The 27,890-nt window shown below is 43.3% G+C and overlaps 2 protein-coding genes across 3 annotated transcripts in view; one reads left to right on the top strand and one right to left on the bottom strand.

Annotated features, from left to right (window-relative positions):
* The window catches only part of PRKCG (protein kinase C gamma), a 50,589-nt gene extending 40,845 nt beyond the window's left edge, over positions 1–9,744 (bottom strand). For both annotated transcript variants that reach the window (XM_033168905.1, XM_033168906.1), the window contains exon 1: positions 9,526–9,744. In XM_033168905.1, the coding sequence (XP_033024796.1) occupies positions 9,526–9,692 (167 nt within the window). In that variant the 5' untranslated portion in view covers positions 9,693–9,744. The remainder of the gene's footprint in view (positions 1–9,525) is intronic.
* A 1,206-nt stretch (positions 9,745–10,950) lies between these two features.
* Positions 10,951–20,654, top strand: LOC117058032 (protein lev-9-like). Its single transcript, XM_033168907.1, is given in 9 exon segments — positions 10,951–11,305; positions 16,592–16,747; positions 17,635–17,820; positions 18,032–18,143; positions 18,664–18,686; positions 18,689–18,739; positions 19,172–19,351; positions 19,519–19,716; positions 20,311–20,654. Coding segments are annotated over 9 exon segments (1,041 nt in total). The 5' UTR covers positions 10,951–11,235; the 3' UTR covers positions 20,376–20,654.
* Positions 20,655–27,890: the final 7,236 nt, after the last annotated feature.

The raw sequence follows: 27,890 nt of genomic DNA, 5'->3' as shown, positions 1-27,890 counted from the left end.
AAAAAGTTAACATGGAAGGTAAAAGGTCCACATATGAGGACTTGCTTATGAGAACAGAAAAAGGTTGGAAGTTAAAACCATACCACCAGATGGAAGATCTTTTTACAGGATGGATTCAATATCACCAAGTGCATAATTTGCTCTTAGAAGACAGAAAGATTGGTTTTGAAGATAAAAAATCTAGATTTCAGACTGAGCTATTAGAAGGTAGAGGTAAATTTTTAACAAAAATGTATGATTTGTTGTTGGAATGGTATACTAAAGATGAGTTGACGAAAGAGGTGATGATAAAATGGGCAATGGACTTTGGGCACAATATAGATTATGATGCATGGACTAAACTATGGAATGAGACTTTGAAATTCACTGCATGTGAAACATTGAAAGAGAATGTTTATAAGATGATGTATAGATGGTATTTGACTCCAGTAAAATTGTCAAAAATGTATAGAATGCATGATAAGTTATGTTGGAAGTGTAGACAAGAAGAAGGTAGTTTTTATCACATGTGGTGGACTTGCAATAAGGTCAAAGGTTTTTGGGAAGCAGTCTATAATGAGCTTAAGAAGATGTTTAAATATACTTTCCCAAAAAAACCTGAAGCCTTTCTGTTGGGATTGATGGGAGATGAAATAGCTAAGAAGGACAAAAGATTGTTCATGTATGCGACAACTGCTGCAAGAATACTATTAGCCCAAAAGTGGAAATTACAGGAGTTGCCTACAATTGATGAGTGGCAGGCGAAGATGGTGGAATATGCTGAATTGGCAAAACTGACCGGCAGGGTCAGAAACCAGGATGACTCGAGGTTTCAAAGAGACTGGAGTAAATTTGTGGAGTATCTAAGATTGAACAGAGGAAGTTTAAAAACACTTGTAGGACTGGAATAAACCTTTGACAAAGACTAATAAGGTTGTAATATGAACTGCGCGACAAAACTGGACTAGAAAACCTGTTGACGTGGAGGAGGGGAGTCAGAGCTCGGCGGAGCTATAGTATTGCATTGTTTATTAGATATGATTATTTGTTGTAATTTGTTATTTTTTTTTTTTTTTTTTTTTTTTTTTTTTTGAAAATAATAAAAATTTATTATTAAAAAAAAAGAAACATTCACAGCTCTGGCAACATCTAGCAATACTCCCCTACTCCCCTTTGCTCTGTATGCTGCAGTTCAGTAGCACTAGAATCTAGAAGGAGTTGCATTTTTGATGCAGGACTCAATCTCTCCTGGCTCTGGAAAATGGTCTTCTGTTTTTGCCATTGTGCTCTCAGTGGTAACCTGAAATTGAACTGCAGACCTTGTTTTAAGGACCAAACCATAGGTTATACAGGAAACCCATGATGTTTTTCCCAATTTAAATTCCTAGAATTTCATTTAGAAATCTTCCCCAGCCCTACCTGGAGATGCTAGGGATTGCGCTTGGGGCCTTCGACTTGCAAAGCATTAACATTAACACTCTTTCAAGACCTATCTTTACAGCCTTAAAGACTAGAAACTTGATTCATTTTACTTGAAAGCTAAGATGCTAACTTCTACACACCATGTCAAAATGCACACATGGCCCCATGCTTTAGCACAATCTCAGAACTCACATGGCATGTTCATGGCTGTGGTTTTTCTTATGGACCACGCAAGCATGCTTATTAGAGAAATGACCGGTGTGGAGAACATATCCTTTGCAATTGTGCTTATGGAACCAGGAGGTGGTAGTTAGTTGTTCTTGGGGAGCTACTTAACCAAGGTGGGGGGGACCTGTCTTGTGTCTCTGTCTTTAACTGAGGTTTAGGAGGTTTAACATCCATTTAAGACCTTCTTCGCAAGAGAGATTGGGCTGGTTGGCCCCTTTCCAGAATGAGCATTTGACATACTGGTGGGAACTGTCTGGTTTCTTCAGCCTTTGCCAGCATTCTGTTTTACAGCCCAAGCAAATGCACATTTACTCAAAGTAAGTCTCAACAGATACAACCCAGTCTTACTTTCAACAGACCACAACTTTGCTTCTTGCCTTATGAGCTGGGAACTGGATTTGTCCCTCTGGGTTGACGGTTTTCATTATTTTTTATTTTTCTGCTTTTACTGTGTTTAATGTGTTTTAAATAGATGCTCTGTGTGTTTGTGTTATGTCACTTTGAGCACCCAATCTGGGCTACAAACGCTGACTCACAAGATTTTATAAATAAATAAATAATGAAATAAATATGAGGGTAAGATCTGGGTGTCTTATGTGGCAAGTCCCCAGCTGTCACACCCCCCAAATGGGGATGGAAATGTTTGTATGTCTCCAGAGTTAGTAGTTATTATAAAGACTTCTGTGCCCTCTCCTATGTGAGTCATTAACAGAGATGAGGGGTTTAGCATATTTTGTCTCCGCCTGACACTAACTCCCGAGGCTGCGGGGGTGCTGGTGTAGAAGCTCCAGGTTTTTCCACAAGCTGACACACAGCTGCCTTTTCGGCTAACTTCAAACAGAATTTCATACCTCTTCCAACAGCCTTTTCTCCTCATCACATCCTTATCGGTCTTTGGGAAGGATCCTCTTAGCCATACAGTGCCATTACTGTATGTGGCACTTTACAGAGTCACACAATTGTAACAGAACTCCCTGCCCTGTGGAGCTTACTAATCTAGATAGTGTGGAGGATAACAGAACAGAGCAAAGGAAATGGTTAACAAGGGAGAAATATTGTGCGGAATAAGGGCCATGCCTGGCATGGCATGACAGGAGATTCAAGAACAGGGATTATCAGTGGGTTTTTCCAAGTCCTAATTTTATTTTATTTTTTGGCCTGCTGGGTAAAACATATAGGTACCTGCAAGTTTTCCTCCATGGGACAAACTGCCACTTGGGAAGAGATTGTTTTAATTCAGCAACATTGCACGGAAAGAAAATGTTACACTCCTCTGCCTCTCTGACCTGCTCCGAACTGACCCCAGTATGGTTTGTTTGTTTTTTCCCCTGTGGAGGGGACATGCAGCAACCTGTATCCTTTCCTGGAAGGGCAGGGAAGCAGCCTAGGGGGTTGAATGGAAAAGCAGCTGGAAGGGAAAGGGGTAAGAGGCACCTCTCTCCCTTTACTACTTTCTCATATCCATGCAGATAACATGCACACAAAGCTTCAGAGGCAGCCTTTGGTTTAAAGGTGAAAATCTGATAAAAGTTCCTCATAGCCGAGTGTAACATGTAGTTCACCCCTTTGAAGAATAAGGTGGATTCAACAGGGCTCACAGCCCTATAAAAACACGTAAGATCAGGCTGCAAGTACTTCAGCAGTCTAACTGGTCAAGGACTTAGCTTGTCCTGCTTCTTCTTCCTGGGGGAAACCGCTCTTTAGCACTCAGTCGGAGCAAAAGGCAATTGGATTTTTCTGAGGACCGACGTTTGTTCCGATTCAGAGCAGGTCTTCCTTGAGAAAGGAGTGAGGCAAAGGGAAGCCCACTCGGACTCGTGCTTCCTAGCCACGGGAGTAGCGGAAGTGTAGACCAGCCCTCAGTGAGATCAGAGTCTGGTGGCAGCACAGTCACTTCTGGCCATTCGGCCATGATGCAGCCATGTTAACTCGGGTGCCTCCCATCTCTTCCACCCAAAAGTGAAAGCACAGGACCACCCACCAAGTCAACACTCTACATCCCGTTACAAGCAGAAGCTGCTGTGTTATCTAAAGAGTAGCCAGCATGGGCCAGCATAGGGTCGGGCAGTGGTGAAAGTGTGGTCAGGGCTTAGGTTATGCTGGCTACAGCCACTGGGAACTGGAGTCCAACAACATTTGGAGGGCCATACGTTTCCCACCCCTGATCTACTCCAGTGTTTTCTCTTTCCAAAAGCTGCCACAACTCTGCCCCTGAGAAGCTCAGAAACAGGGCACAGAGGTTATGCTTGTCTCCACACTTCATATTCTGAGGTTAGCTGTATTGTTTTTAAGGTATTTTATGCTTTTTGCACATGTGAATTTTGTTGTACATCGCCATGGTATTTTATGAGGGGCAGTCTATAAATATTTTTACAAATCAAATAACTTTCTCTGCACGTGGAGGTTCTATTTAGTTCTCATGGCCAAGCATGGCTGATAATCTCCTTCATGAATCAGTCCAAACCCTTTTTCTAGGTCATCTTGGGGTAGTAAATTTTGTGAACCCATATGCTGTGTAAATACACAGTATGTTGAGTATGTTGTTTGTAGTGGCAGAATCTAGTTCTAATGAGCCATTCCTGTGGGGAGAGGAATAGGGGGGAAGGGGTCTGACTTACTATACAGGCACAGGATTGCCTAGATGCCAAGGGGGAAAGTGTCCTGCTGTGTTAACGCCTGACTTCTATGCCATTTTCTGTGGTTTGGGCTGTTTCTTTAAGCAAGCGCTGTTTGTTGAGCATTCATTTGTTTGCACAGAGGTGATACAACTTCCCATTACGCAATTATCATTCCACCCCGTTTCATCTTCCCATCACTTTCCTTACTACAAAAAGTCTGAATTGTTTTGAAGTGGGTTTGTTGCAGAAGAGCTCTTTGATCCACTTTTAGTTGTGCAATCCTAATTTTGCCGGTATGCCGCTGAATCCCTCCTGCAAAACAATGACAGTTTGGTGGGGACCCTGATTTCTTTTTTTTCTTTTTTTTGTCCTTCTGCCCTGTTCCCTCCATGCCCATTGATTTTCTGCAACATCTTGCCCAATAAACAGTTCAAGAGAACTCAAAGGCTTGCAACAACTCTGTGACCGTTTGGTTGGGCCTAACAAAGTTAATACCCTATGGTGGATATTTGAGGGAGTTTTTTGTTTTTATTATGGACCAACATCTTTGCTCTTTTAACTGAGTTTGTTTATTTCTGTTCATACAGAGCTATCAAAGTTTTGCAGCAGCTTACAAAGAACAAGAAGACAGGTTCCTACTGCAAGGAGCTTACCATCTAAAATTTTACATGAGGCACCTGTTGTGCTTCTTCTTTTGCTTGTTGTTTTTAAAAATCAATAAAATCCATGGCTCTTAAAAAATGACCTGGGGAAGTCAAAAGAGAGGGGGAGAGATGGAGGCTAAGAATTTCATGTGCTTTATTTTCAGTAGGGGTCAGGGACTAAGGCAGGGGTGTGGAAGCTGTTGCCCTCCTGATGTCGGACTCCAGCTCCTATTAGCCCTGGCCAGCATGGACAATGATTAGGACTGATGGCAGTTGTAGTTTAACATCACATACAAGGGCACAGTCCAAGATGAAACCACCACAGAGAAGTACGGAAAGGCACACAACTGTAACTGCAATAAGAAGCTTACAATGAGGTGGGCAAAATACCATTGCAATATGTACATTTCAGCAAGGCTTGCAAAGAAGCATATGGTGCAACAATAATTATTATTGCGTCGAAGAATGCTCTAAGCAGTTGACAACAGACGGGCTTCTTGATAAGGTCCTGCTTCGAAGGCCTTCCTCAGATGACAACACCACAAAAAGCATTTAGAGGCCCCGGCTGCAGTTTTCACAACCAGAATGCTTATATCTCCAAATAAGTTGTTTGATTCCAAGAGGATAACACCACTGCTAGGGTGCAAAGTTGTAGGCAGCTGCATTACAGAGCCTTCTTCAATGCAATAATAATTGTTGTTGAGCCATATGGTTCTTTGTAAGCTGTGCTGAAATGTATATGACGTGGGTGGCGCTGTGGGTTAAACCACAGAGCCTAGGGCTTGCCGATCAGAAGGTCGACGGTTCAAATCCCTGCGACGGGGTGAGCTCCCGTTGCTCGGTTCCTGCTCCTGCCAACTTAGCAGTTCGAAAGCACGTCAAAGTGCAAGTAGATAAATAGGTACCGCTCCGGCGGGAAGGTAAATGGCATTTCCGTGCGCTGCTCTGGTTCGCCAGAAGCGGCTTAGTCATGGCCACATGACCCAGAAGCTGTACGCCGGCTCCCTCGGCCAGTAAAGCGAGATGAGCGCCGCAACCCCAGAGTCGTCCGCAACTGGACCTAATGGTCAGGGGTCCCTTTACCTTTAAGCTGTGCTGAAATGTATATGTTGCAGTTGTGTTGGTATTTTGTCTACCTCAATATAAACTTCTTCTTCTTCCTATTATTATTATTATTATTATTATTATTATTATTATTATTATATTGTTGCTATAGCTGTGTGCCTTTTGGTACTATTCTGTGGTAGTTGTAGTTCAACAACATCTGGAGGGCCACAGCTTCCGCATCCCTGGACTAAGGGGTTACAGAAAAGGTTGAGGGGAAGGGTTGAGATGGAATTTGAAGGAAGTGAGAGAAGCAGCATCAGACAGGGATTCTGCAAGGCCTAAATACAGTATTGCCTATAGCAGGGTTTCCCAAACTTGGGTCTGCAGCTGTTTTTGGACTACAACTCCCATCGTCCCTAGCTAACAAGAGCAGTGATCAGGGATGATGTGAACTGTAGTTCAAAAACAGCTGCAGACCCAAGTTTGGGAAACTGGTCTATAGTCTGACTGGCAGGGTTCCAGGTGGTCTTTGGCAGCCCTACCTGGGGATGCCAGGGACTGAGCCTGAGATCCATTCCTTGAAGAGCATGTCCTCTGCCATCGAGCCATGTCCCCTACTGACTGCAGCATGGGAGAAAGGCTGGAGTCATTTGTGGGAACAGGAGATGTTTGGATGACCCACAGCATCCATTTAAAGCACTCTTGTAGCTTTAACAGTCCCAGAGAAGCCTAGAAGCTGTAGGGTGTTTTTTTTAAGGATGCAGGCCTGACAGAGCTGCAGTTCCCAGCACACACTCTCTTTTGGGTGGGGCGGGAAGCCATGACTGTTAAAAGCGCTATAAAAGTCCTTTAAATGGATCCTGCGGCTTCAGCTTGAGGGTGGTGAAGCTGCTGAAGGAGCAATAGTCTTGGGGAGGGGATCTGTATTGGGATCTGAGCGCAGAGTGATAAAGGGGGCTACTTAACCATGAGAAAGATCTCATCACCATGATATATTTAACACAAAACACTCTCTTTCCATCCCCCTGTTGTTCTCCATTCAGCTGTAGAGGAATATGGCTTGCTCTCCTTATCTATTCATAGCAATCCAACCTTTCTGCATACTTGAAAAACAGTTGTTACCTGAGCCTTACAACCGTTGCTTTGCCTCCCACCTGTTGGTTATATTTTTACGGATCCTTCATGTTCTCTGCCCATAATCAGCAGAAAATGTATTATGTGCTGTTTGGTGTGCGCGCCTTTTGTGTGTGTGTGTGTGTGTGTGTGTGTGTGTGTGAGAGAGAGAGAGAGAGAGAGAGAGAGAGAGAGAGAGAGAGAGAGAGACCACAGAACCATGTGTCAGAACAAATTTCCATCACTTCTGCAGCCTTCAGGCATATGTCTGAGAGAAATATATATATATGTGTTTGAGAAAAGGCGCTTCTGGAGGCAGCAAAGAGGAACCCCAAATAAGAAAGGTTGCAGAGGGGGAATCATACATAATTGTGGCACATTGCTATTTAGAAATATAGGGCATCACATTGTTATTTTGTCTTGCTACACCCACTCTGAAAGCTGAAATTGCCATTTGGAATATAAAGGACTGTATTAGGCAGCTGGGACCTATACCCCATACTTAATAACATTTGTATCTTTTAAAGATGACAAGAAGCCCATGAGAGTACTGTGATTTCAGCAAGTCCCCTGATGTCCTACTATATAAAACTTAAATGTTCTTCCCCACTAAATGGGTTTAATGGAGGGATAGTCCACCATTTGAGAATTTACAAACACAGCAACCCTACCACAATTGTGCACCTGTCAGAACTACAGGCTGTAGGAAAACAATCCCAAAATGAGGACAACCAGTAACAAAACACATTGAAACCAAAGGCACGGCCAGGGAGATCTCTGACCAGCAATATCTCTTCAGAATACCTGAGTGTTCCTAGGCAATGCATGGGAAATGCATTGTTGTATAAACTCAGAACCCATTTCCAAACTTCCAAAATATGGGTCAGGATTATGGATCCTGGAGATGATGACTATATAAACAGTTATTTCTAGTGTGGGTTTTGGCATCCTAAGGATCACATCCTTTAAAAAAAAAATATTCAAGTTTCTAGTCCTGGCTATTATGCGTTGAAACATCTCCTTGCCCTTCCCTCACTTCTATTCACCTCCATCATCTTTGTCACAAATAAATCCTACTTATTTTCACAGCTGAATCACATAAAGTAAGATGAATTATGCAAAACTAGACACATTACGCAAATACACTTAATTTGCATAATATATTTTGATACACTCAATTCGCCCAACACATTCTGATTGCAGAATTAGATTTCCCGGAAGCAGAAATGTGGGCGAAAGAGAGAAGCACAAAATACACACAGATAGTCATGGGGGTTCTTGGCTGAAACTAAAGGCTCTGCAGGGTCAAAGTGAATTCTATATAGGGCCATGGGTTATGGGAGAGATGGAGGGACAGAGGATATGGCAAGATGTAGAGATATATTGGAAAGAACTAACTAGATCAATTGTGCCAAAGGCTTGGTATTACATGCAAATACAATAAATATAAATAAGAGGATGCATGGATGGAAGTATGGATTTATAGATTGAGGAATATAAGACTCAAGAAACAAAACTAGGGTGATAAAAGGTGATCAGACCATGTAGATCTACAGGTATGGGGCTTCAGAGACACATAGAGGAGTAATGGGATTATAGGACAAGGAACATCTGCCAGAAGGAAGACAAGAGGGAGGGAGAAAATCACTTTGCATGTATGAATTCCCCCGTTTGAACCTTGGCATCATCTTGGGTGGCAGAGTAAAAGTAGATACCTTAGTTAGAAAAACTTGAAATAAAAGCCAGTAATGGTAGGGGAGGACAGGACCACTGGCCAACTCAACTTCAGGACCAAGATTGCCCAAATTTTCCAGCAAGGAATTAATATAACCTATCCAAATTTTACATAAATTAGCATCACTTTTTTGTTACAGAGATGAGCAAGGACTTACACAGGACACTGAAGCCTTACTCCCTAACCACTATAATTCCTATTTAGTAACCTCTGAGTTTTAGAGATTTCACCAAGCATGGCCCAAGACTAATCTGCACAACCACAATAAGGACTAGAGAGGTATCTAAAAAGATAAAAACAGAACAATCAGGTTATCAGGGTGCTGAATTCTGTGCCTGCTACTGTTTCTGCATCTAGACAGAACTACAGAACACAGGCAGCCCTGAATAAGGTAGCCCTTTATGGAGAAGAGTGATAGGACCACAGGGTTATGGAATGTGGGGCGCAGGGTTGCACAAGCAGCAGTAAAAGGACTGGCAAGATCAAAGACAAAGGGTTAAAGGTAAAGGTAAAGGGACCCCTGACCATTAGGTCCAGTCGCGGACGACTCTGGGGTTGTGGCGCTCATCTCGCTTTACTGGCCAAGGGAGCCAGCGTACAGCTTCCGGGTCATGTGGCCAGCACGACAAAGCCGCTTCTGGTGAACCAAAGCAGCGCACGGAAACACCGTTACAGGGGGTCACAGGTTTACAGGGGGTCAATGCAAATAGGGTCACATCACAGGGTCAGGTGCTCTCACCAGATAAAGTCTGTGCAATGGCTGCAGAAGGTGGGTTGCTTGAAGAAGCGAGCGGTGAACTTGTGGCTCTTCACCTCGTGGATGACCTTCTGGCGTAGCGCCCCCTTGCGGCAGAAAAGCGGCTTAGTCAAGCATTCAGTCTCCGTTGGGGAGCTCAGCAGCGCCATGGTGCCACCTGGGGGAAGCCCCAGCACCTTAACCCACAAAAAAAAAACCCCGCAAGGGTCTTCAAGAGGGAGGGGCGGAGAGATAGGAAAGAACCAGAGGATAGAGGTGATTAAAAGCAGGCAAGAAAGATATGGGAGCTGGAGGGAGCAGATGGATGGATGAGGAAGAGGGGCCGGTGGATCGTGCAATGAATGAGAGAAGAGGTGGAAAGTGGAGAACTGATGGAGGACGGAAAAGGACTGGAGGGATGTAGAAGGATGGATGGGGAGAAAAGGAATGGGGAGGGATGGGAGATGAAGGAGGGATGGGCAACGAAGAGGTGGATGGAGTAAAAAAGAGAAAGAGAGAACAGAAAGAGAAGAAGATAGGGAGAATGGCAAAACTGCTGATGGAAAAAAAGAGAAGAGGCAGAGGTGAAAGCTCCCAGCAACAGCTCCACAGGATGAGAGAGATGGAGAGAGAAACAAACAGGTTGTGGATTTGGGCTGTGTCTGTTTCTCGCCCAGGAATGGGAGATTTGGACGGGGGAGGCTGAGGCAGAGCAAGGGGGGAGGAGGGGGAGGAGTCAGAGTTTAAAGAGGAATCGCTGGGAAGACTTTTCTCTCCCCCCCCCCCCCGCAGAAGCAGCCAGGGATCTCTCCCCTCTAACCCTTTTTCTACATTGTGCTGCCCGCTAAGAAAACCCACCAGGTGCCTTGGTATCCACCCCTCTCTCGCCCACACACCACACACACACAAACACACCAGATTTTTTTTCTCCCTCCCTGAAGAAACCAGAATTTATGAGGAAGAGTAGGGAAAATCTAAAGAGATTTGGGAAAGCAGCTGAGGAAAGAAGCTGAGATACTAAAAGGATCCCCTCCTGAATGGGATTGTGGAAAAATAAAGCGGTGCTATTAAAGAAGACTCACAACAGGGAGCCAGCATTTCTGGATTCTCTAGGGGAGCAGAGAAATCCAGAGTGGGGAGAGTTAGGGTTCTCCTCTTAGGTGATCCCTTTTGGAGAAGAGTAGGGCTTAGGCAGGTGTGGGATTTGTGGAGGTTTAGGACTCCTGGGTTCCTCTCTCTGTATGCTGACCCTCACCCCCCCCCATCTGTCTGTTTTCTTGCTTTGGAGTTCAGAGTTCCCTGTGACAAATGTGGAAGGCAGGTTGCCCTTTGGCAGGGTCCCATCCAGGCCTTGTTAATAAATAACTTTGGACACACAGTGGGAGAAATGGACATATATTTTGGAGGGGTGCTCAAATCCCAGTTACTTATAAGGCTGTCCCATCAACCTGCAAGGCAAAATCCAGGAGCTTCGGCTGCCACCCCACCACCCTGGCACCCATTAATTTTGGTTCCTTTCCCAGAGCACCCAGGAATCTTGTGTCTCTGCACCCTTGTCTCAAACTGTATTATCTAGGAGGCGCTAATACCCACTCCCAAAAACCTTCTTTGGACCAACTAACTACTGCCTCTCCCCCAGAGAACCCAGAAGAGAACCTGTCTCCCCAAAACGCAGGTGTAACCAAGAGACGCGGGTTGCGTCCTCCTCGCATCATGTCCTCGCTCCTTTTCCTGGCACTGCTGGCGGTTCTCTGGTTCTCACAAGGCTCTGCACAAGTGGGAGGTGAGTCCCCACAATCGCTTCACCCCTTTTCTGCTTTCAGTCCCTCTACCTGACTTTTCACCTCCCCTTCCTCATATTCTTTCTTCAGTTAGGAACATTAGTAGGTGCCATATACCAGGCTATTTATCCATCTAATCCTCTGTTGTCTGACAGGCAGGAGCTCTCCAGTCTGTCCCAGGCAGAAAGAGGTCTTTCCCATCAGCTCCTAGCTGATCCTTTAAACTGGAGATGACAGGGGTTTAACCTGGGACGTCCAGCATGTTAAGCAGTTAGCAATGCTGGGACGGCTCTACCATTAGGAAGTGTGAGGCAGTCATGATTTGGGGTATCATGAAAGGGCAACAGAATTGTGTAATTCGTTTTTATATTTGGGCAACTGCTTAGGAGACTTTTATTTTTCATTAAGGATTATACAGTATAAATTAATAAATAATGATGATTTAAAATAATAACAGCGATTTAGATTATTTCTTGTGGGGCAGGTTTTTTTTTTTTCATTTCCTGGGAGAGGCGTGTGTGAGAGATTTTCTGCCTCGTGTGCCAAAGCAGGCCTTGGGTACTACTATGTGCCTTCACTTTGGCAGGGCAGGTGTGTTATGTGCCATCTGCCGCTCCTTCTCAGGCAGCAAAATGTCTTGGGCCAGTTCCGCTCCACCTTCCAGCCACTGACAAAACTCAAAGCTCTTGACTTGCTGAGGGAGGGACAAGGGAAGGCAGCATTTGCTATTCTACCTCAGGAAGAAAAATATCTTGGACCGGCCCTAGAGCTGTGCTCCATCTCTACATATTGTGGGAAGATTGTATTTGCGTTCCGCCCATTTGCAACTCGAGCTACCATCTTATATAAATCCATGCTGCTGGGCACAAGCAAGCCAAACATAGTTAGAGCAACCATTTTTGTTAGGCCCATCAGTGAAATGACATATCCTGGCATCAGCTGCAACGTTGCAGGGGGTCCTGGAGTATTCTGGGTCTCCGACTGTAGTGCTCAGCCACATGGAGCAGAAAACCCCCAGCTGTACCAGCTGTGTGCCTCAAAGAGGAAACAGGAGAAAATAATATATTCTCCCCTGCCCCCAAAGACGAGTAAGTTGGAAGGGCCATTAAGCTCAGTGGTAGAGCAACTGCTTTGCAGGCAGACGATCCCAAGTTCAATCTCTGAGTAAGGCTGGGAGAGAAAGCAGCCTGAAATCCTGGAGACTTGCTGCCAGTCAGTGCAGACAGTGTTGAACTAGATGAACCATGGTCTGACTTGGTATAAGACAGCTTTCCCATGTTCATCTAGAGGGTGACTTTATTATCTGTTCATTTTCTCTCACCCCTTTGTACTTTTCCTAAAGCATTTTCTCTAAAGGCTCAGGGGTGCCAGATTTTCTGATCTTGTTCTGTGTTTGGAGAGGATCACAGGATACAAGCAGCCCGAAGTATAAAGCACCACTTTGTGAGAAAGAACTGTAGAGACACAGAGTTGTAGAATTTATATATCCTGAACTATCTGTTGGTTTTTGACACATACTTTAAGATGCCAGGATTCTTAACCTTCTCAGACCTGTCCTATGTCCAGATAGTTTTCCATTTACCTAACATGCTCTATCTACCCTCATAAAGACACTTACATATATTTAGATTTCTAGACTCTCCAGTCTTAAAACTGAGGATGTATAACCAGAATCCCTTCCCTCGCAGTCACTTTCAACACATTTTATAGAAAGAAAATTGAAGCAAAAGCCAAGCCTACAAAGAGAGAGATTGGAATTGGGTTGAGCTACGATAGGAATCTAGTTAGCTCACTGAAGTCTGAGCCCCTTACTCATAAGAACTTAAAAAGAGCCTGCTGGATCAGGCCAGTGGCCCATTTAGTCCAGCATCCTGTTCTCACAGTGGCCAACCAGAAACCTAATTCTCTGCCTACTGTGTAAGATTGCCAGGTAGGGTTTCTTTCTTTCTGCTGTTTTCCTAACTTCATTCACTTTTCTTCTCCCTATTGCCACACATATTCTCTCTCTCTCTCTCTCTCTCTCTCTCTCTCTCTCTCCTCTCTCTCTCTCTCTCTCTGTGTGTGTGTGTCTGTCTGTCTGTCTGTCTCTCCATCCATCCAGTGTACAATTTCTAAAATGGGAAGTATCAAGGTTTATGCCTAATTTTATCTCTTTCTATTATTAAATCACTGTATCTATCCATCCACTCATGGTGCAAATCGTCAAAAAAAAATGCACACAGTTGTTACTAATGTGTTGCCGAGGATTAATGGGTTTGAGAAAGATCCAGACATCTTTCTTAAGCTCACGCTTCTATTTCAAGGATATCACATTTTCCCTGCAATTAAAACATTTTATATATATATATATATATATATATATATATATATATATATATATATATATATATATAACCAATCCCAGAAAATAGGTTTCCTGTCCCTCCCCCAAGTTAGGTCTTGAATTTACAGACCTATGTAAAGTAATGTGACTGCAGAATGGATGTAGCACTACTGCAATTTAGCTGTGGGCTTATACAAGCAAGCAAGGCAACTGAGGCTCGCTTTGCAGATCATCAGGGTAAGCACACTGACTGCTACATTTCTAGGTTCTTACCTGCACAAATAAACCATCCTCATGACGGACTGCATAAGTCATGTTATTAATGCAAGCTGTTTAATAATAGTATCATTTTATATATTTGATTGATTATTCAATATACTGTGCATTTTGTTTTAATTTTGTTAGCTTACAGGACCATTAAAATTTGTGCATTGGTGCAATGTAATTTTGGAACCAAGTTTACAAGCTGATGTTAGAGCTACAACATCCAATCTAATTCTTGTACTTTTCCTTGTACTTTTCCCTTGTCCCTTTGCCTCCTGTTTTGTGTAAATTTTGGAGTATGTAAAAGCTTGCCATTGTTTGTTTGTTTTTTGTTTTTTGGTCCTAATAAAAGTGGATCTTTTGGGTGTGTGTTTTTCCCCAAAATCCAGCTATGGATTATGCAGGTTTTTTCCTTTCTGGGTCAGCTATAATTAAGCATGTTACCTTTGGACGTATTGCTACTCACATGGCGCCTTTGAGTGTTGCAGTCTAAACATTAAAATAAATATTTTTTAAAAAAACAACATGTATCACATACAGGTAAACAGCATTTCTTGTATAAGGCAGCTTTTCAAACCAAGTATATGTTTCTCCACCTGGTGGCCATTGGCAGCATCACAACTTTCCTCATTCAAGTTTGAAAAGGAAGGAAATGTTTGTTTTGCTTAAGATAAAGGTAAAGGTAAAGGGACCCCTGACCATTAGGTCCAGTCGTGTCCGACTCTGGGGTTGCGGCGCTCATCTCGCTCTATAGGCCGAGGGAGCCGGCGTTTGTCCGCAGACAGCTTCCGGGTCATGTGGCCAGCATGACAAAGCCGCTTCTGGCGAACCATTAGCTCCTTACCAACTGCTGTCATGCTCACAATTAGTTTTGCAGGAATTAGCAGGTGATAATGTTATTATCTCCATATCCTGGAAAGTTCCACTGGCTGATTTCGCTGGCACATGCAAAAAGGCTGTTAAAACTATGGGAACAGCAGGCCAAAGCAGCTTCTTTCTGGTCCATTTGTAACCCTTCCCGTAATCAAGACCGGTGACAAAAGTAGCCTTTCAACATTTGCATATGTAGAATTTCAGCCCCACATTTGAGACTGCAAGAACACAGTCAAGGCTCATGGCTATTTTTTTTAAAAAAAAAAATACAGTAGCCTAGCAGACAGGGAACACAACTCTGGGACTTTTGTTCAGGCCACCAGTGATTCTGTCATCTGTAGGAGCACCAGGGTAACTGATACATAGCAAAACTACAGAATTTGCCGCCACACGAGGTAGTGATAGCCGCCAACTTGGATGGCTTGAGGATTAGACAAGTCCGCTGAGGTAGAGGCTTTCAATGGCTACAAGCCACAATGTCCACACCACACTCTGCCTCCCAAGTCAGAGGCAGTGTGCTTCTGAAACCAGTTTTTGGCAACCACAGGAGGGGAGAGGGCCCTTGCTCTCAGGTCCTGCCGCGTGCAGGCTCCCCAAAGGCATCTGGGAGCCTGTGTCTCTCACTGTAGCTTCTCTCCCACCTCAGTGGATATTCCCTGCTGTCAGCCTTTCTCTTCACTGAGCAGCCCCCAAATATCTTTTCAAAAATCTCCAGATATTATTTTGTTTTTATGTGCTCATCGTGATTCATTCTGGTTGGAGCCAGTGGGGTTAGCACAACATGCTGTTTTTAGGGTTTGGGAGGGGATTGGTTTTTTATGTTCTGTTGTACATCACTTAAATATTGTTTAATAATAAGCAGTTTACAAATGGTTTTGTATTTTTAAAAATAATAAAAACAAAAGATTTGGCTTTAAAAAAAAAAGCTAGGTTCATATTCTAACAGGTAACCCCAATAGTTGTTGATTGCTGTCAACAGATTCAACGGATAATAATTCTTATTCTGTTACAATTTGGTTGGGGGGGAATGAAGGTTCCGTGTGTTTTTTTGGGTTCAGATTTAGGTTCAGTCAGACATCCTGCTTGTACACAAACCTAAGCAACAAGCACACGGCAGGAGTCACGAGACATGCGAGAGTAATGAGGCACAGCTTAAAAATTAGGTTCAGCTGAGGGACATTTGAGAAGCTCGCTAGGAGGAAATGAGCCACGATGCTGAAATTATCTCATTCACCACAGGGAAAAGCAGGACCCGGCCTACCATGAGGCAGCCCACTCAGATGGGAGATTTTGAAACAACTTTAAAAGACAGCCAATTGCCAATTATTTAGTTTACTGTGATATTTTTTATTGCCTCAAGAGGAGGAGACACTATTTGAATTTTTTGTTTGAGGCAACAAAGCATCTTGGAGCTTCTTGTAAGGCAGGGGTCCCCAAACTAAGGCTCGGGGCCCAATCGCCTTCTAAATCTGGCCCGCGGACGGTCCGGGAATCAGCGTGTTTTTACATGAGTAGAACGTGTCCTTTTATTTAAAATGCATCTCTGGGTTATTTGTGGGGTTATAGGAATTCGTTCATATATTTTTTTCTTCAAAATATTAGTCTGGCTCCCCACAAGGTCTGAGGGACAGTGGACTGGCCCGCTGCTGGAAAAGTTTGCTGACCCCTGTTGTAAGGGAAGGGAAGGAGGGTATTTCTTTACTTTCAACTCCCCCATTACAGACACACAGACTTCAGCTCTTAAATATGATTGTACATCACTCGCCTCCATTCCCGGATCTCATTCCCTCGTATCAGTGTAACCACTTTTGTTTTCTTCTATTTGCAGTCAGGAATCTGACCGACCCCAAATGTCCACTGCGGAAAAAGAATTTTACAATGCTGACAGGGCAGACGTGCCAGAAGAACTGTGAGCGCCGCAGGTGCTCCAAAAGCAGGAAGTGTGAATGTGACGGGGAATGTGGAATGAGCTGCATTTCTACAGGTAGAAACTTGACCACCTAGTCCACACACAGGAATATTCACAGAAAATCCAGGCATTTACATGCTCCCCAGTCCTTCCTACCTAACTCTGCCCTAGCCTGATACAATAGCCACTTTACAGAGATTTCAGAAGTGCTCGGTTACCAGAAAAAAATCCTTTAAACCAGTTTAGAGAACTTGAGACTTCTGATTCCCAAACTCCAAACTTCACCCATATAGTCTTCATCCCCCATTCCAGAAGAACCTAAGATTTGTAGTTTTATGTCAGTTTCAAGATATGTATGTGTTTGTCTATATATTGAACGTTGCTTTGAGTTACTTTGGTTAAAAAAAAAATCAATAAATTTAATAAGTAATAGTTCCCAGATCCTTCTCTCCTCCCTGCACATCTCCAATCACATTCCACTTGCAATGAACAAAATATGCTTGGTCATAGCCCCTCATTTTTCCTTATGAACCAGGTTTCATTCCTCTTCCCATAACTGCAAAAACACCACCTAGCCCACATTCACCATCCCATTAGGTGGGAAGAACTGTTTTCTAGTATTCCTGGCCCTGCTCTAGCATCTAGCCTTCCATTTATTACTTTTCCAGAGGAGTCCTGGTCTCCAGATTACTTAACCCCTCCTTTGCCCCATTTAAGAAAATTCAACATTCCTGATTGCCATTTCCCTGTTGCTTCAACCTACTACACCCCAAAGATCAAAACTCCTGTTTTCATCTCTTTCTGCCCATTAGACCTTCTGTTTCCTCACAAGAACCCAGGAGTTCTTCTTCCAATATGGCTCACTAGACCCTGAGAATCCAGACTCTGGCAACAGCAGAGAATTTCTCCACAAAGTTCAGGGTTCTCATCAGCCACCATCTTTCTTTCTGTATTCTTCCAAGGATTGAGGTGTGCATGGCCGGTGACAATTGACAATGCTGAGACACAACTGGTCCGGGAATCCAGTATGTTTGGGGACTTAATGGAGGTAACATGCAAGCCTGGATTTATAATGGCTGATGGGCAGGAAGTGGCATTAAGTCGCTGCCAAGGAGACGCGAAGTGGAGCTTCACTTTACCCTGTGAAGGTAATCAACTATTTCCTACCGTTGTCATCAATAATTACCAGGAGGGACCAAGCTCATAAACACCTCTTATTCAATCTAGAACAGCCACCGATAACCCTCCACCACTACAGTACCTCCACCAGATGACAAATAAAATCCAACTATTGGTCTAATGCACCAAGGATACAGACTTACCAAGCATTTTTTTCTCCCCCTTCCTCTTCTTTATCAGATGTTCTTAACCCACCATCCCACTGCAAATCACCACCAGAGATTGAAAATGGAGCTCATGAAGGGGGCCCTTACAACACAGGGAGGGAAGTGCACTACTGGTGTGACTATGGGTAAGTCTGTTGTTTAGGTGTTGCGAGCCTGAGCGCAGGGACTGTCTTAGAACTGATTTGTTCTAAGTGGCTCAGAGAGTCTTTCTGGGCTAAAGAGCGTGTTAGAAATGATGTAAATAAAACGATCCTCAACTCCATCACTTACTCCAACACGCTGATCAGCATACACATCCCAATTTACTTTATTTAAACATCTATATCATACCCTTCTAGTGCAAAAACACCACTGAGAGTGTCTGAACACACACACACACACACACACACACACACACACACATATATATATATATATATATATATATATATATATATATATATATATATTGTTACAATTTCATAAAACGAGGTAGAACAATTACCTCAAAAAAGTCAGCTGTTTTTAAAAAGCATAAAACATCGTCTGCCTCAAATATAAATATAATAAATACTATCTCATATCTGGCCTCAAGTGGAAAGCTACTGATACTCCCTTCTGATTTCTTCTTCTCTTCTTCTTCCTCTTCTTCTTCCTACCTCACAGATATCGCCTAGAGGGACCCAACTCTCTTTATGCCAAGAGAATGAGGAATGGTCACATGCAGCCCCAACCTGCCACCGTAAGTAGTCAAGATTATTGGAGGAGAGAGGAGGCCGAGCTTCTTTCTGGCCACTTGACTAGTATTCAGTAGAAACGTTCTATTCCTTGGTAACACAGATCCACACATTTTACCACATATACCTCAAGTAAACGAGAAGAAACTCCACCTGGAAGTACATTATAAGTTCTGAAACAAAGGCCAAGCAACTTCTGCCTTTACCAACCAATAGGCTGATATATCCACCCATTCACACATACACACATGCTGACCTACCCAATAAAGCACCCACCATCCTTCTATACACCACTCCATATTTATTTCTCTGTTCATAAATCCAAATAAACACCCATCCATGAATTCTTTATCTGTACATCCTTTCCCTCCATTTATACATATACATATACACATTCACACACATACTTATAATACTTTTCTATTTTCTCTCCCTAGCTGTGACCTGTTCCCGACCCCCCAATATTGCTGAAGCAACCCTGGTTGCTGTGCACCAGTCTGAATACCCTGTGGGAACTGTCATCTATTACTTGTGTAACAAGGACTTCCTCTTAGATGGCTCTAACAGAGTGGTTTGCCTGGAGAATGGAAACTGGTCCCAACTACCCTACTGCAGAGGTACTTTCCTCCTAATCCCCACTGCTTTTTACATATTCACAATTACTTTACCAACCCATCCATTATATTCCATACCAGCATCCCCATTGTCTTTGCTGTTCCAGATGGTGAAAAACCAATGGGTCTGTCAACCGTATTTAACAGGCTTTGTTTCTTACCCTTTCCAGCCCGCTGTCCCATCACTGCCAAGAGGAGCCGGATGATCTACCAAGGGCGTAAGCTCTGGGTCTATGAGATCCCTGGTGGTCTGGTCCATCATGGAGAAATTGTCACATTTTTCTGCCGTAGTGAGAACAAGACCTGCAGTTTTACGGCTGACAGCCAGTGTTTCGATGGTGTGTTGAAGATGCCTGACTGCTACGATGGTAAGACAGAAAACAACCCTGCACAAAACAACATTGGATGTTAAGTTTTGGTAGACTGGGGGCAGGAGACTGGAGCTGTTACAAATATTGTTGCTTTATGCTCTTGGAAGGCAGGTCTCCACAAGCCAGTCTCTCCTGTGATCTCAGAACATTGAGCTCATGACTGGTGCGGTATGTGCCATATTGCAGGCACTGTCCCCGATTTGGTGTTCCACTTCTAGATTTCATTGTGGATAAGTTCAGTTCCTCATTAAAACAAACTTGAAGTCTGTACAAGTATATTAAAAAAAATCATCCCTCTAACACCAAAATTGTGCAATCAGCATGCAAAGGAATCAAAGTACACTTGAGTAATTAACCACAATTATAGAACCGTTTGTTTCTAATCAAAGAGCTTGAGATGGGATTGGGAAATGCATAGCATAAAATCTTAGTTTTCCTATTTTAGATATTCTGCTAGCTTTACAGAGGATTTGCACCACCCCCTGTTTGAGGGATGGGGGACACCATACATAGTCAAGAGGGTCCATTTTTATTATATTCCAACCCTCATTGCAAACAGCTTTGCTGATTCCCTTCTCTTTCTTCTTACAGAGCCAACCTATCTGCAATACCACCTGTTCCCCAAAAGAGTTGTATCTGAAATACCTGCTTGTTGAGCACACCTTCAATCCATACATTCTCCAATGATATGCTTCCTTCTCTTCTTGTTCTGGCTCAGCAGGCCTCTTGGAAGTGCAGAAAAGACAGATGGAAAAGAGGCAATCAACACAAGCAAATAGGAAACCAGCCACATTCAAAACAGAGATCGGGCCTGGGAATTTAAGTATCCTGATGGCCAACAGCTAGCTATTTTATTGTACTCTATTTATTTTCTATCTTTGTTGCTCCCCAGATGAGCACAGAGATCCCTTTCAGGTCATAAAACATGCAAGTCAGTTTCCTATTTACCCCTTGTTTTTCTCCATTCGTCAAAGCTGTATGGCTGGATTGACAAATCAGTGCCAACATGATACCACTGGAGGGCTTTTTAAACATGAAGGCAGTTTCATGCAGTAGTTTTTATATAGTGTGTCAAGCATTCAGTACACTTCACATAATTAATTGCAGTGATGCTACCAATAGCCCTGGAAGGTGAGATTTGAATTATCCATTATATAAGAGGGAAGGGCTGAGTCTGAGTAAACAGTGAATGGCTAAGGTTACCCAGCGAGTATATGTGGCTCAAGGAAGTTAATTTGTACCAAGGACTTCTGATCTTATATTGCAGTTCATATCTTACGAATTATGCTACAACAGCTTTCTGTATGCTTAGAAAATATCCTCCACCACAAAAGGGATTGTATTCAAGTAAATTAAAAGGGGGAAGGAAAAGAGTTTAAAGTTGCAATCTTAGGCATTCTTACTTGGAGTAACATAATTACTTGACGAGGGAGGCTTACAGTGCAGTCCTACACATCTCATCAGAAGTATGTCCCATTGAGCTGAACGGAGCTTACTCCCAGGGAAGCTGATGTAGAACTGCAACCTTCTTTCTTACAATTCATCCACAGAATTGAGCTGTGCAACAGGCAAAAAAACTGAACATAGCCTCAGATTGGCGGTGCTACAGGAAGCAAGCTGGAGCCAATCGTAACAATAGGCATGTGCAACATTCATCCCAGGCCCCGAGGCCTTGTGACATGGGGCTGTGTATGAGAGAATGGAAACATAAGGCAGCTGAAAAACAAGCCTGGAATGAGGTTTACATCTTATGCTACTGGATACTCATGTAATTGATTTGTACATAATAAACTGCACTTGTTGTACAACAGTGTGAACTTGTGCTCACCATGCAACAGAGAGAAACAAAACAGACCTCTGAAGTGCGCTGGTAGTGCTGCTGCAGACGGTTTTAGAGTTGTCACTCTTTCTAGCAGGGCTTTTCCACAGATTAAATTAGGGACATCCCCATCACTTGGGTGATTGGCACTGAAACTCCTTAATGTAAGCAAACCTTGCCTCCCATCCACAGTGACTGCCCGCCATGTTTTGATAACCTGAGGTGTCATTAACTGGGACTCCGGTGAATGTCATGACTTGAGACCCACTGGGGTCAACATGGCAGGCATTTCTGATCATACATTGCTTTCACAGCACTAATATGTCTGCTCTAAGTCAGTTTCTAATTACAATAGCTTACAGTCTGCTATCAGCAGCTAGCAGGACACTAAGAAGAGCTTGTGCCGGTTCGGAATGCAGGGAATCCACAGCAAATTCAGATTTTACCATTCTACCAGGACTACAAATGTAGCCCATACCGCTCTAACTGGGGCAAGGCATACAAGTAACACTGTCCTGAGGGCCCCCTGAACTGAGGGCTCTGGCTGCATCTGCATACCCTACAACATTTCTCCAATGAAAACAGGGAGTCCCATTCCATAACGATAATTTTACTATTTATACCCGCACATATCTTCCTGCATTGCCCCAGCCATTCTGGGCAGCTTCCAACTTATATAAAAATATAATAAAACATAAAACATTTATTTAAAAAACTTTCCTATGCAGGATTGCCTTCAGACGGCTTGGGGGCCGGACAACTCCCTACCCTCCAACATTTCTCCAATGAAAATAGGGACACCCTAAGGAAAAGTGTATATACGACAAAGGTCCGTATAGTTAAAGCTATGGTTTTCCCAGTAGTAATGTACGGAAGTGAGAGCTGGACCATCAAGAAGGCTGATCGCCGAAGAATTTATGCTTTTGAATTATGGTGCTGGAGGAGACTCTTGAGAGTCCCATGGACTGCAAGAAGATCAAACCTATCCATTCTCAAGGAAATCGGCCCTGAGTGCTCACTAGAAGGACAGATCCTGAAATTGAGGCTCCAATACTTTGGCCACCTCATGAGAAGAGAAGACTCCCTGGAAAAGACCCTGATGTTGGGAAAGATGGAGGGCACAAGGAGAAGGGGACGACAGAGGATGAGATGGTTGGACAGTGTTCTCGAAGCTACTACTAACATGAGTTTGGCCAAACTGCGGGAGGCAGTGAAGGATAGGCGTGCCTGGCGTGCTCTGGTCCATGGGGTCATGAAGAGTCGGACACGTCCAAACTTGCTGGTATATTGAGTGTAGCACCTTAACAGCATCATCTTTTAAAATTTTAAATAGTTCAGCTGGAATATCATCACTACCACTGGCCTTGTTGTTAGCAAGGCTTTCTAAGGCCCATTTGACTTCACTCTCCAGGATGTCTGGCTCAAGGTCAGCAACCACACTACCTGGGGTGTATGAGACCTCCATATCTTTCTGGTACAATTCCTCTGTGTATTCTTGCCACCTCTTCTTGATGTCTTCTGCTTCTGTTAGGTAATCTAAAGGCTACACAAATCCAAAAGCAACAAATCCAAATCCACAAATCCAAAAGCAACACAAAACCAGGAAATTTAGTATTGAGTATGATGCCCTTCAGTGAGTCCTACCCAGTGCACTTGAGCTAGAGTGGCTCTAGTTTCAAGCCCATGTCACTGGTTATCAAAGTTACTATTACAGACTTGAAAATACATCAGAACTGTTTGACTGAGAAAATCATGCACAACCACAAAACAAAGCCACTGGGACTAAATATGAAGAAACATTTCAATAATCACCATCTTCAAATATGTTCATTATTGCTCACAAACCAGGCAAAGACAACTTAGGGCTCATCCATTCAACCTATTTGTTGAACATTCATCCTGATTTGCTTGGGTGAATTGGTGCTTCCAGACTCTCATCATTTTTGGGAAGGATGCAATCACATCCCTGCAAATGCAGGTTGCACAATTATAGTTGATTAGGAGGTCTTACAGAGCAATCCTTCTTCCCCCAAAGGTCAGACTTTTTTTGCAATGAGGAAAGCAATAGGAAAATGCACCGGAAAGTAAGGGATAACACTTGCTTTGATGCAATGTCATCTAACCTCACTTGCAAACAATTCAGAATGAATGCTGATTGAATAGCCACTGTCTACTAATCTTCCCTGTCCCTGCAAACAATCAAAATGAATGCTCAATCAACAAGGCTGCCCAAAGCTTATGTGGAGTTTAGATTATATCCAGTTTTTATTGAGCATCTGTTCTGATTTGGTTGTGGGGAGGTTATATGACACTGAGCATTCATTCCAATTTGCTTATGGGGTGTGCATTTGTCTTCCCATTAATTCCCATCTCACAGTTTTCAAGGCATTTCCCTGTCACTTTCCTAGCTGCAAAAAGTTGGTTTCTTTTTAAAAAGTGCATTTGATATGCTAGAATGACTTTGATCCACTTTAGTTGAGCAAACCAAACTTCCCTGGTATGCACATGAATCCCTCTCTCAAAATACTGACAGTCTGGGTGTGCTTTAAAACAAAAACAAAAGAGAGGAGAGAAGCATACAAACAGAAGATTTACAAACTGCATGCAAGCTAAAGATTACAAAAGATAAAACGAGGCAAAGGGTGAACAAAATGGCCGGGCACAGGATTGCCCTTTGTGTTAATCATCACTTTTCTAAAATAAAATAAAAACCTTCAGTTTTTGGAAATGCAAAGTATAGCTGCCAGCTGCTAGCAAAGGTCATGTACACAAGCATTTATTCCAGGAAAAAAAAATCCCTGACAGTTTGTATGTGCAATGTGTGACCATATGTGTAAGAAAAAGAGGTGAAGGTCACTACTGACGACAAAATGATCTCTCTCTCTCTCTTGCCTGCCAAACCACCAGGCCGAGTATAAGTAATGGTTGCCACTGGGATAAAAGCAAAAACACAGCCTCCACATCCCTCCAAGTTCCTGGAAGCCACCTGAAAAGGGTGAGTGACCTAGTGAGTAACTAGGATGCTATATGCTCCAACTGCCCCTGTTTCCCAGGGACAGCCCCTATTATCCAGTCTCTGGTAAATATAGCCAATCCTCTTTTCTGGTCGCTAATTTTTGCTTTTAAATGAGATGCCTTGTTAAAATGTTAATGGAGTGTGAGCTGTGTGGTACTGTATTCACGGCAGGACTTGGGGGAGGGGGGGCGGAATCCAGGACCTCAACGATCGGAATAAACAGTCCCCTTCAAAAAATGCAGCATTGCTAGCTTACATTTTTAAGTAAACCAAGTAATACCCATTGCCATCTAAAGATGCGCACCCCCATAAGAAGCCCAGAGTCTAAAAATGACCTAAGTGCATCACTGTGTGTGTTGAGTTGCTAGCGCTGCAAATATTCAGTGTCTCAGGGTCAATCCAGAAATATGTGAAATGTGCGTTTGCATTTCATGTATCTGTTGGAAGGAACGAAGGAAGCCAAGATGTAGAAGAAGCAACCAGAGTTAGGACCACAGTCGATGAGGACAGGGGGGCACCTCCATCTCCTGTACTACCAACAAACCCCCCCCCCCCCGCCCTCCAGATCTTATTCCTCCAGAATGAAAGCTGCCAGCGCAGCCATCATTTCTAAGTGAGGAATGGGTGCGCATTGTCCCACCAGATGCTCTGGCCTACAATTCCCATCATCCCTGATCAATGATCTTCAGCTGGGACTGATAGGGGTTGTAGTGCAAAACCTGGTGGCAAAGCACCACACTGGCAACCGCTGCTCCACAGCACCGAAGGCACATGCACAAACACTATGGCATCAAGCCTTAGGTATGAACACAAAGCGTGAGCATAGCCCACTGCCTCCACTGCCTAGTTGACAAGATATTCTAGGACAACTGTGTTTTTTGTACAGCGCCATCAGTTACTCTCATGGTTTCTAGGAGCACCCACCGGGCAATTTCAGAATAAATGAATGCAGCATACTGCAGGCAAAGAGCCTTTAACCATGTGGAATTATGGAGGGGCTGGGACTGGACAATAACTGGGGGACCTTATTTTCAGCTATGAAATGTTGGAGGGTGTGGGATGGGGAATTGAAGCTCCTCTCCAGGGGACGGCCATTTTCAGCAGTATCCCTTTCATTTCTGGACCTGCTCCTGCTGCAACTGTCTAGGCATAAGGAAGAAGGAACTGTGCCATTTATTTTTCCAGATAATGCTGGCATACATCTCTTGAACTCCCTGCAGAATGGTTGCATGAACTACATTCCTGGATGACATGTTAGCAGAAGCAGAACGGAAGGATGCGACGAAGATCTGGTTGCAAAGCAGAACCCACCTTCTCTTTGCTCCTCTTGCCAACCACAGACAATGGCAGTCCATTCCAGACAAGAGAAGGAACAGGAAAATTGCAGGAAGGTACCTGCAGAACAGAGATGGTTAGCTAAGCCAATAAGTGGAGCGGAGCCACACAATGCAGGGGGAGAGAAATGCCCAAACAAAACCAAGGTCACTTGCTAGCTAAGCTGACCTAGAGCAACATGTTCTCCCAGCCCAAAATCTGAAATAAATCAGTCTCTGAATTTCAGAAGGGCTGAATCTGTCAATTTCTATTCCTCTTAGTTTCTCATTTTTTCTAGCCTTAAATGTAGTCCTCCACATATCAGAATGAAATTTATTTTTAAAGTCCTTTTGAAAAATCAACTACATTTTAGTGTGAAATTACCCTAATGTATACATTTTTTCTACGCAATTTTGCCAAATATACCTCTTTCACAAAGCAATTTTCCCAGATGGAAAGCATTTCTGTATAGTAGTCTTTCGCTAATATATGAGTTTCTACGCATACTTTACCCTAGTACCAGTAGATGCATTTTTGTAACCATTACTCGGTTTACTTGGCTGGAGAATTGCACCGTAAAATCTGGAGAAGTGCCGAGTATTGTTTTTGGAAACTGCAAATTAGGTAGTTTCACCTTTAAATGCAAACTTAAACAAACCTCTCCCCCATCCCTACTTGGGTTATAGGTTCACAAAAAGGAAGTTTTAATGGAGGACAATTCCCTGTCGCATAACTGTCCTAAGAATTCCTATCACCGGGCAGGTGATTTGCATTGTTAGGTCACTTCCTGTCTCATTTAACAGCAATAGGATTCAGCTGAGGCTTCTTTCAACCTCCGCCTTCCTAGAGTCCAATTAGCTACCCTTTCCATCCTGACACTACCCCCCCCCCCCCGCATTTGGAACATTTAGGATGTAGCTTGTGAGCATTCCATTGTTGACACTTTCCCCATCAACAGAATACTAAGCTATTTGGGGCAGTGGGTGAGGTCCATTGTTTAGTGGCAGGGCCTTCTAAGCTCAATAGCATTGATGAGTGCTGACAGCAGGCAGAAGCTTCTACATGGTGAAGAAGAGTCTGCTCCTAGCTAGGGATGGAAAGATCTGTCGGTTTGGGTTCTCTCCTTTTTCTCATCTGGAATTCAGTTCTCCATATTTCTGCAATTTCTTTAAAAACCCTCATGAATTTTTTTCTAGTGTTATAGCACATATTTATCCTACTAACACAATTTTGTATCTAATTTTGACTGGCATACCTATTGTTGCAGACATTTCTCCTAATATAAGGCATTTTTAAATACTATTTTCTTTTTAATGCACACTTTCCCCTTCCATATGCATTGCTGTAAACACTGGTTGGTCAGAGAACCTCATCACAAAATGCAGATAAGCCAAAATTTCAAAGGACGGCTGAGATTCAGTTCTCATATTGTTTCAGAAAGTGCAAAAGTGATCGTTTCAGCTTTAAATGCGAACCAAGTTGGGTTTTTCCTCCATTGCTGCTCCTGGCTCTTGTTGAATTGTCATACGATGGCTGATTCTGAACCTTCCGACAGTTGTCCTATCTGTCCCGTCCTTGGAACTATTAATGATTTGCAAGCCATGAGCAAAGGAACAGAATGTGAAGTCAATGGCAGGGAGGAGTGGATAGGAAAGAGGTGGCGTCTTGCCCAAGAGCAGAGAACACACTTCCCTGTCAGTAGTTTTTCTAAAAGGTACAGGCTGGCCTCTATTGAGGGATTCCTGGAAAAACTGCCACCCTCCACTTTGGCAGCAGGTATGTTCCTAGATTGTCTGATCAGAAGAGTGAGTGCACAGCACTCAGTGGTGAGAGAGTGTCCTTGCAGAGTCAGTAAGAAAAACTAATTCCAGTTACACATAAACACACAGAAACATAGCTTAGCCTGGAAGCAGATTCAGTCAATTATGAGATGACTTTTATGCATAGCATTAAAAGTGCTCTTTGCCTTTCCCTGTGTTTGTAATACAAATGGGAAACTGCATTTGTAAATAGCACTTGCTT

Source organism: Lacerta agilis, chromosome 14, assembly GCF_009819535.1.
Source record: "Lacerta agilis isolate rLacAgi1 chromosome 14, rLacAgi1.pri, whole genome shotgun sequence".
Lineage (NCBI taxonomy): Eukaryota > Metazoa > Chordata > Lepidosauria > Squamata > Lacertidae > Lacerta > Lacerta agilis.
Note: the sequence above shows the minus strand (reverse complement) of the source record. Positions and strands in the feature narration are given on the sequence as shown.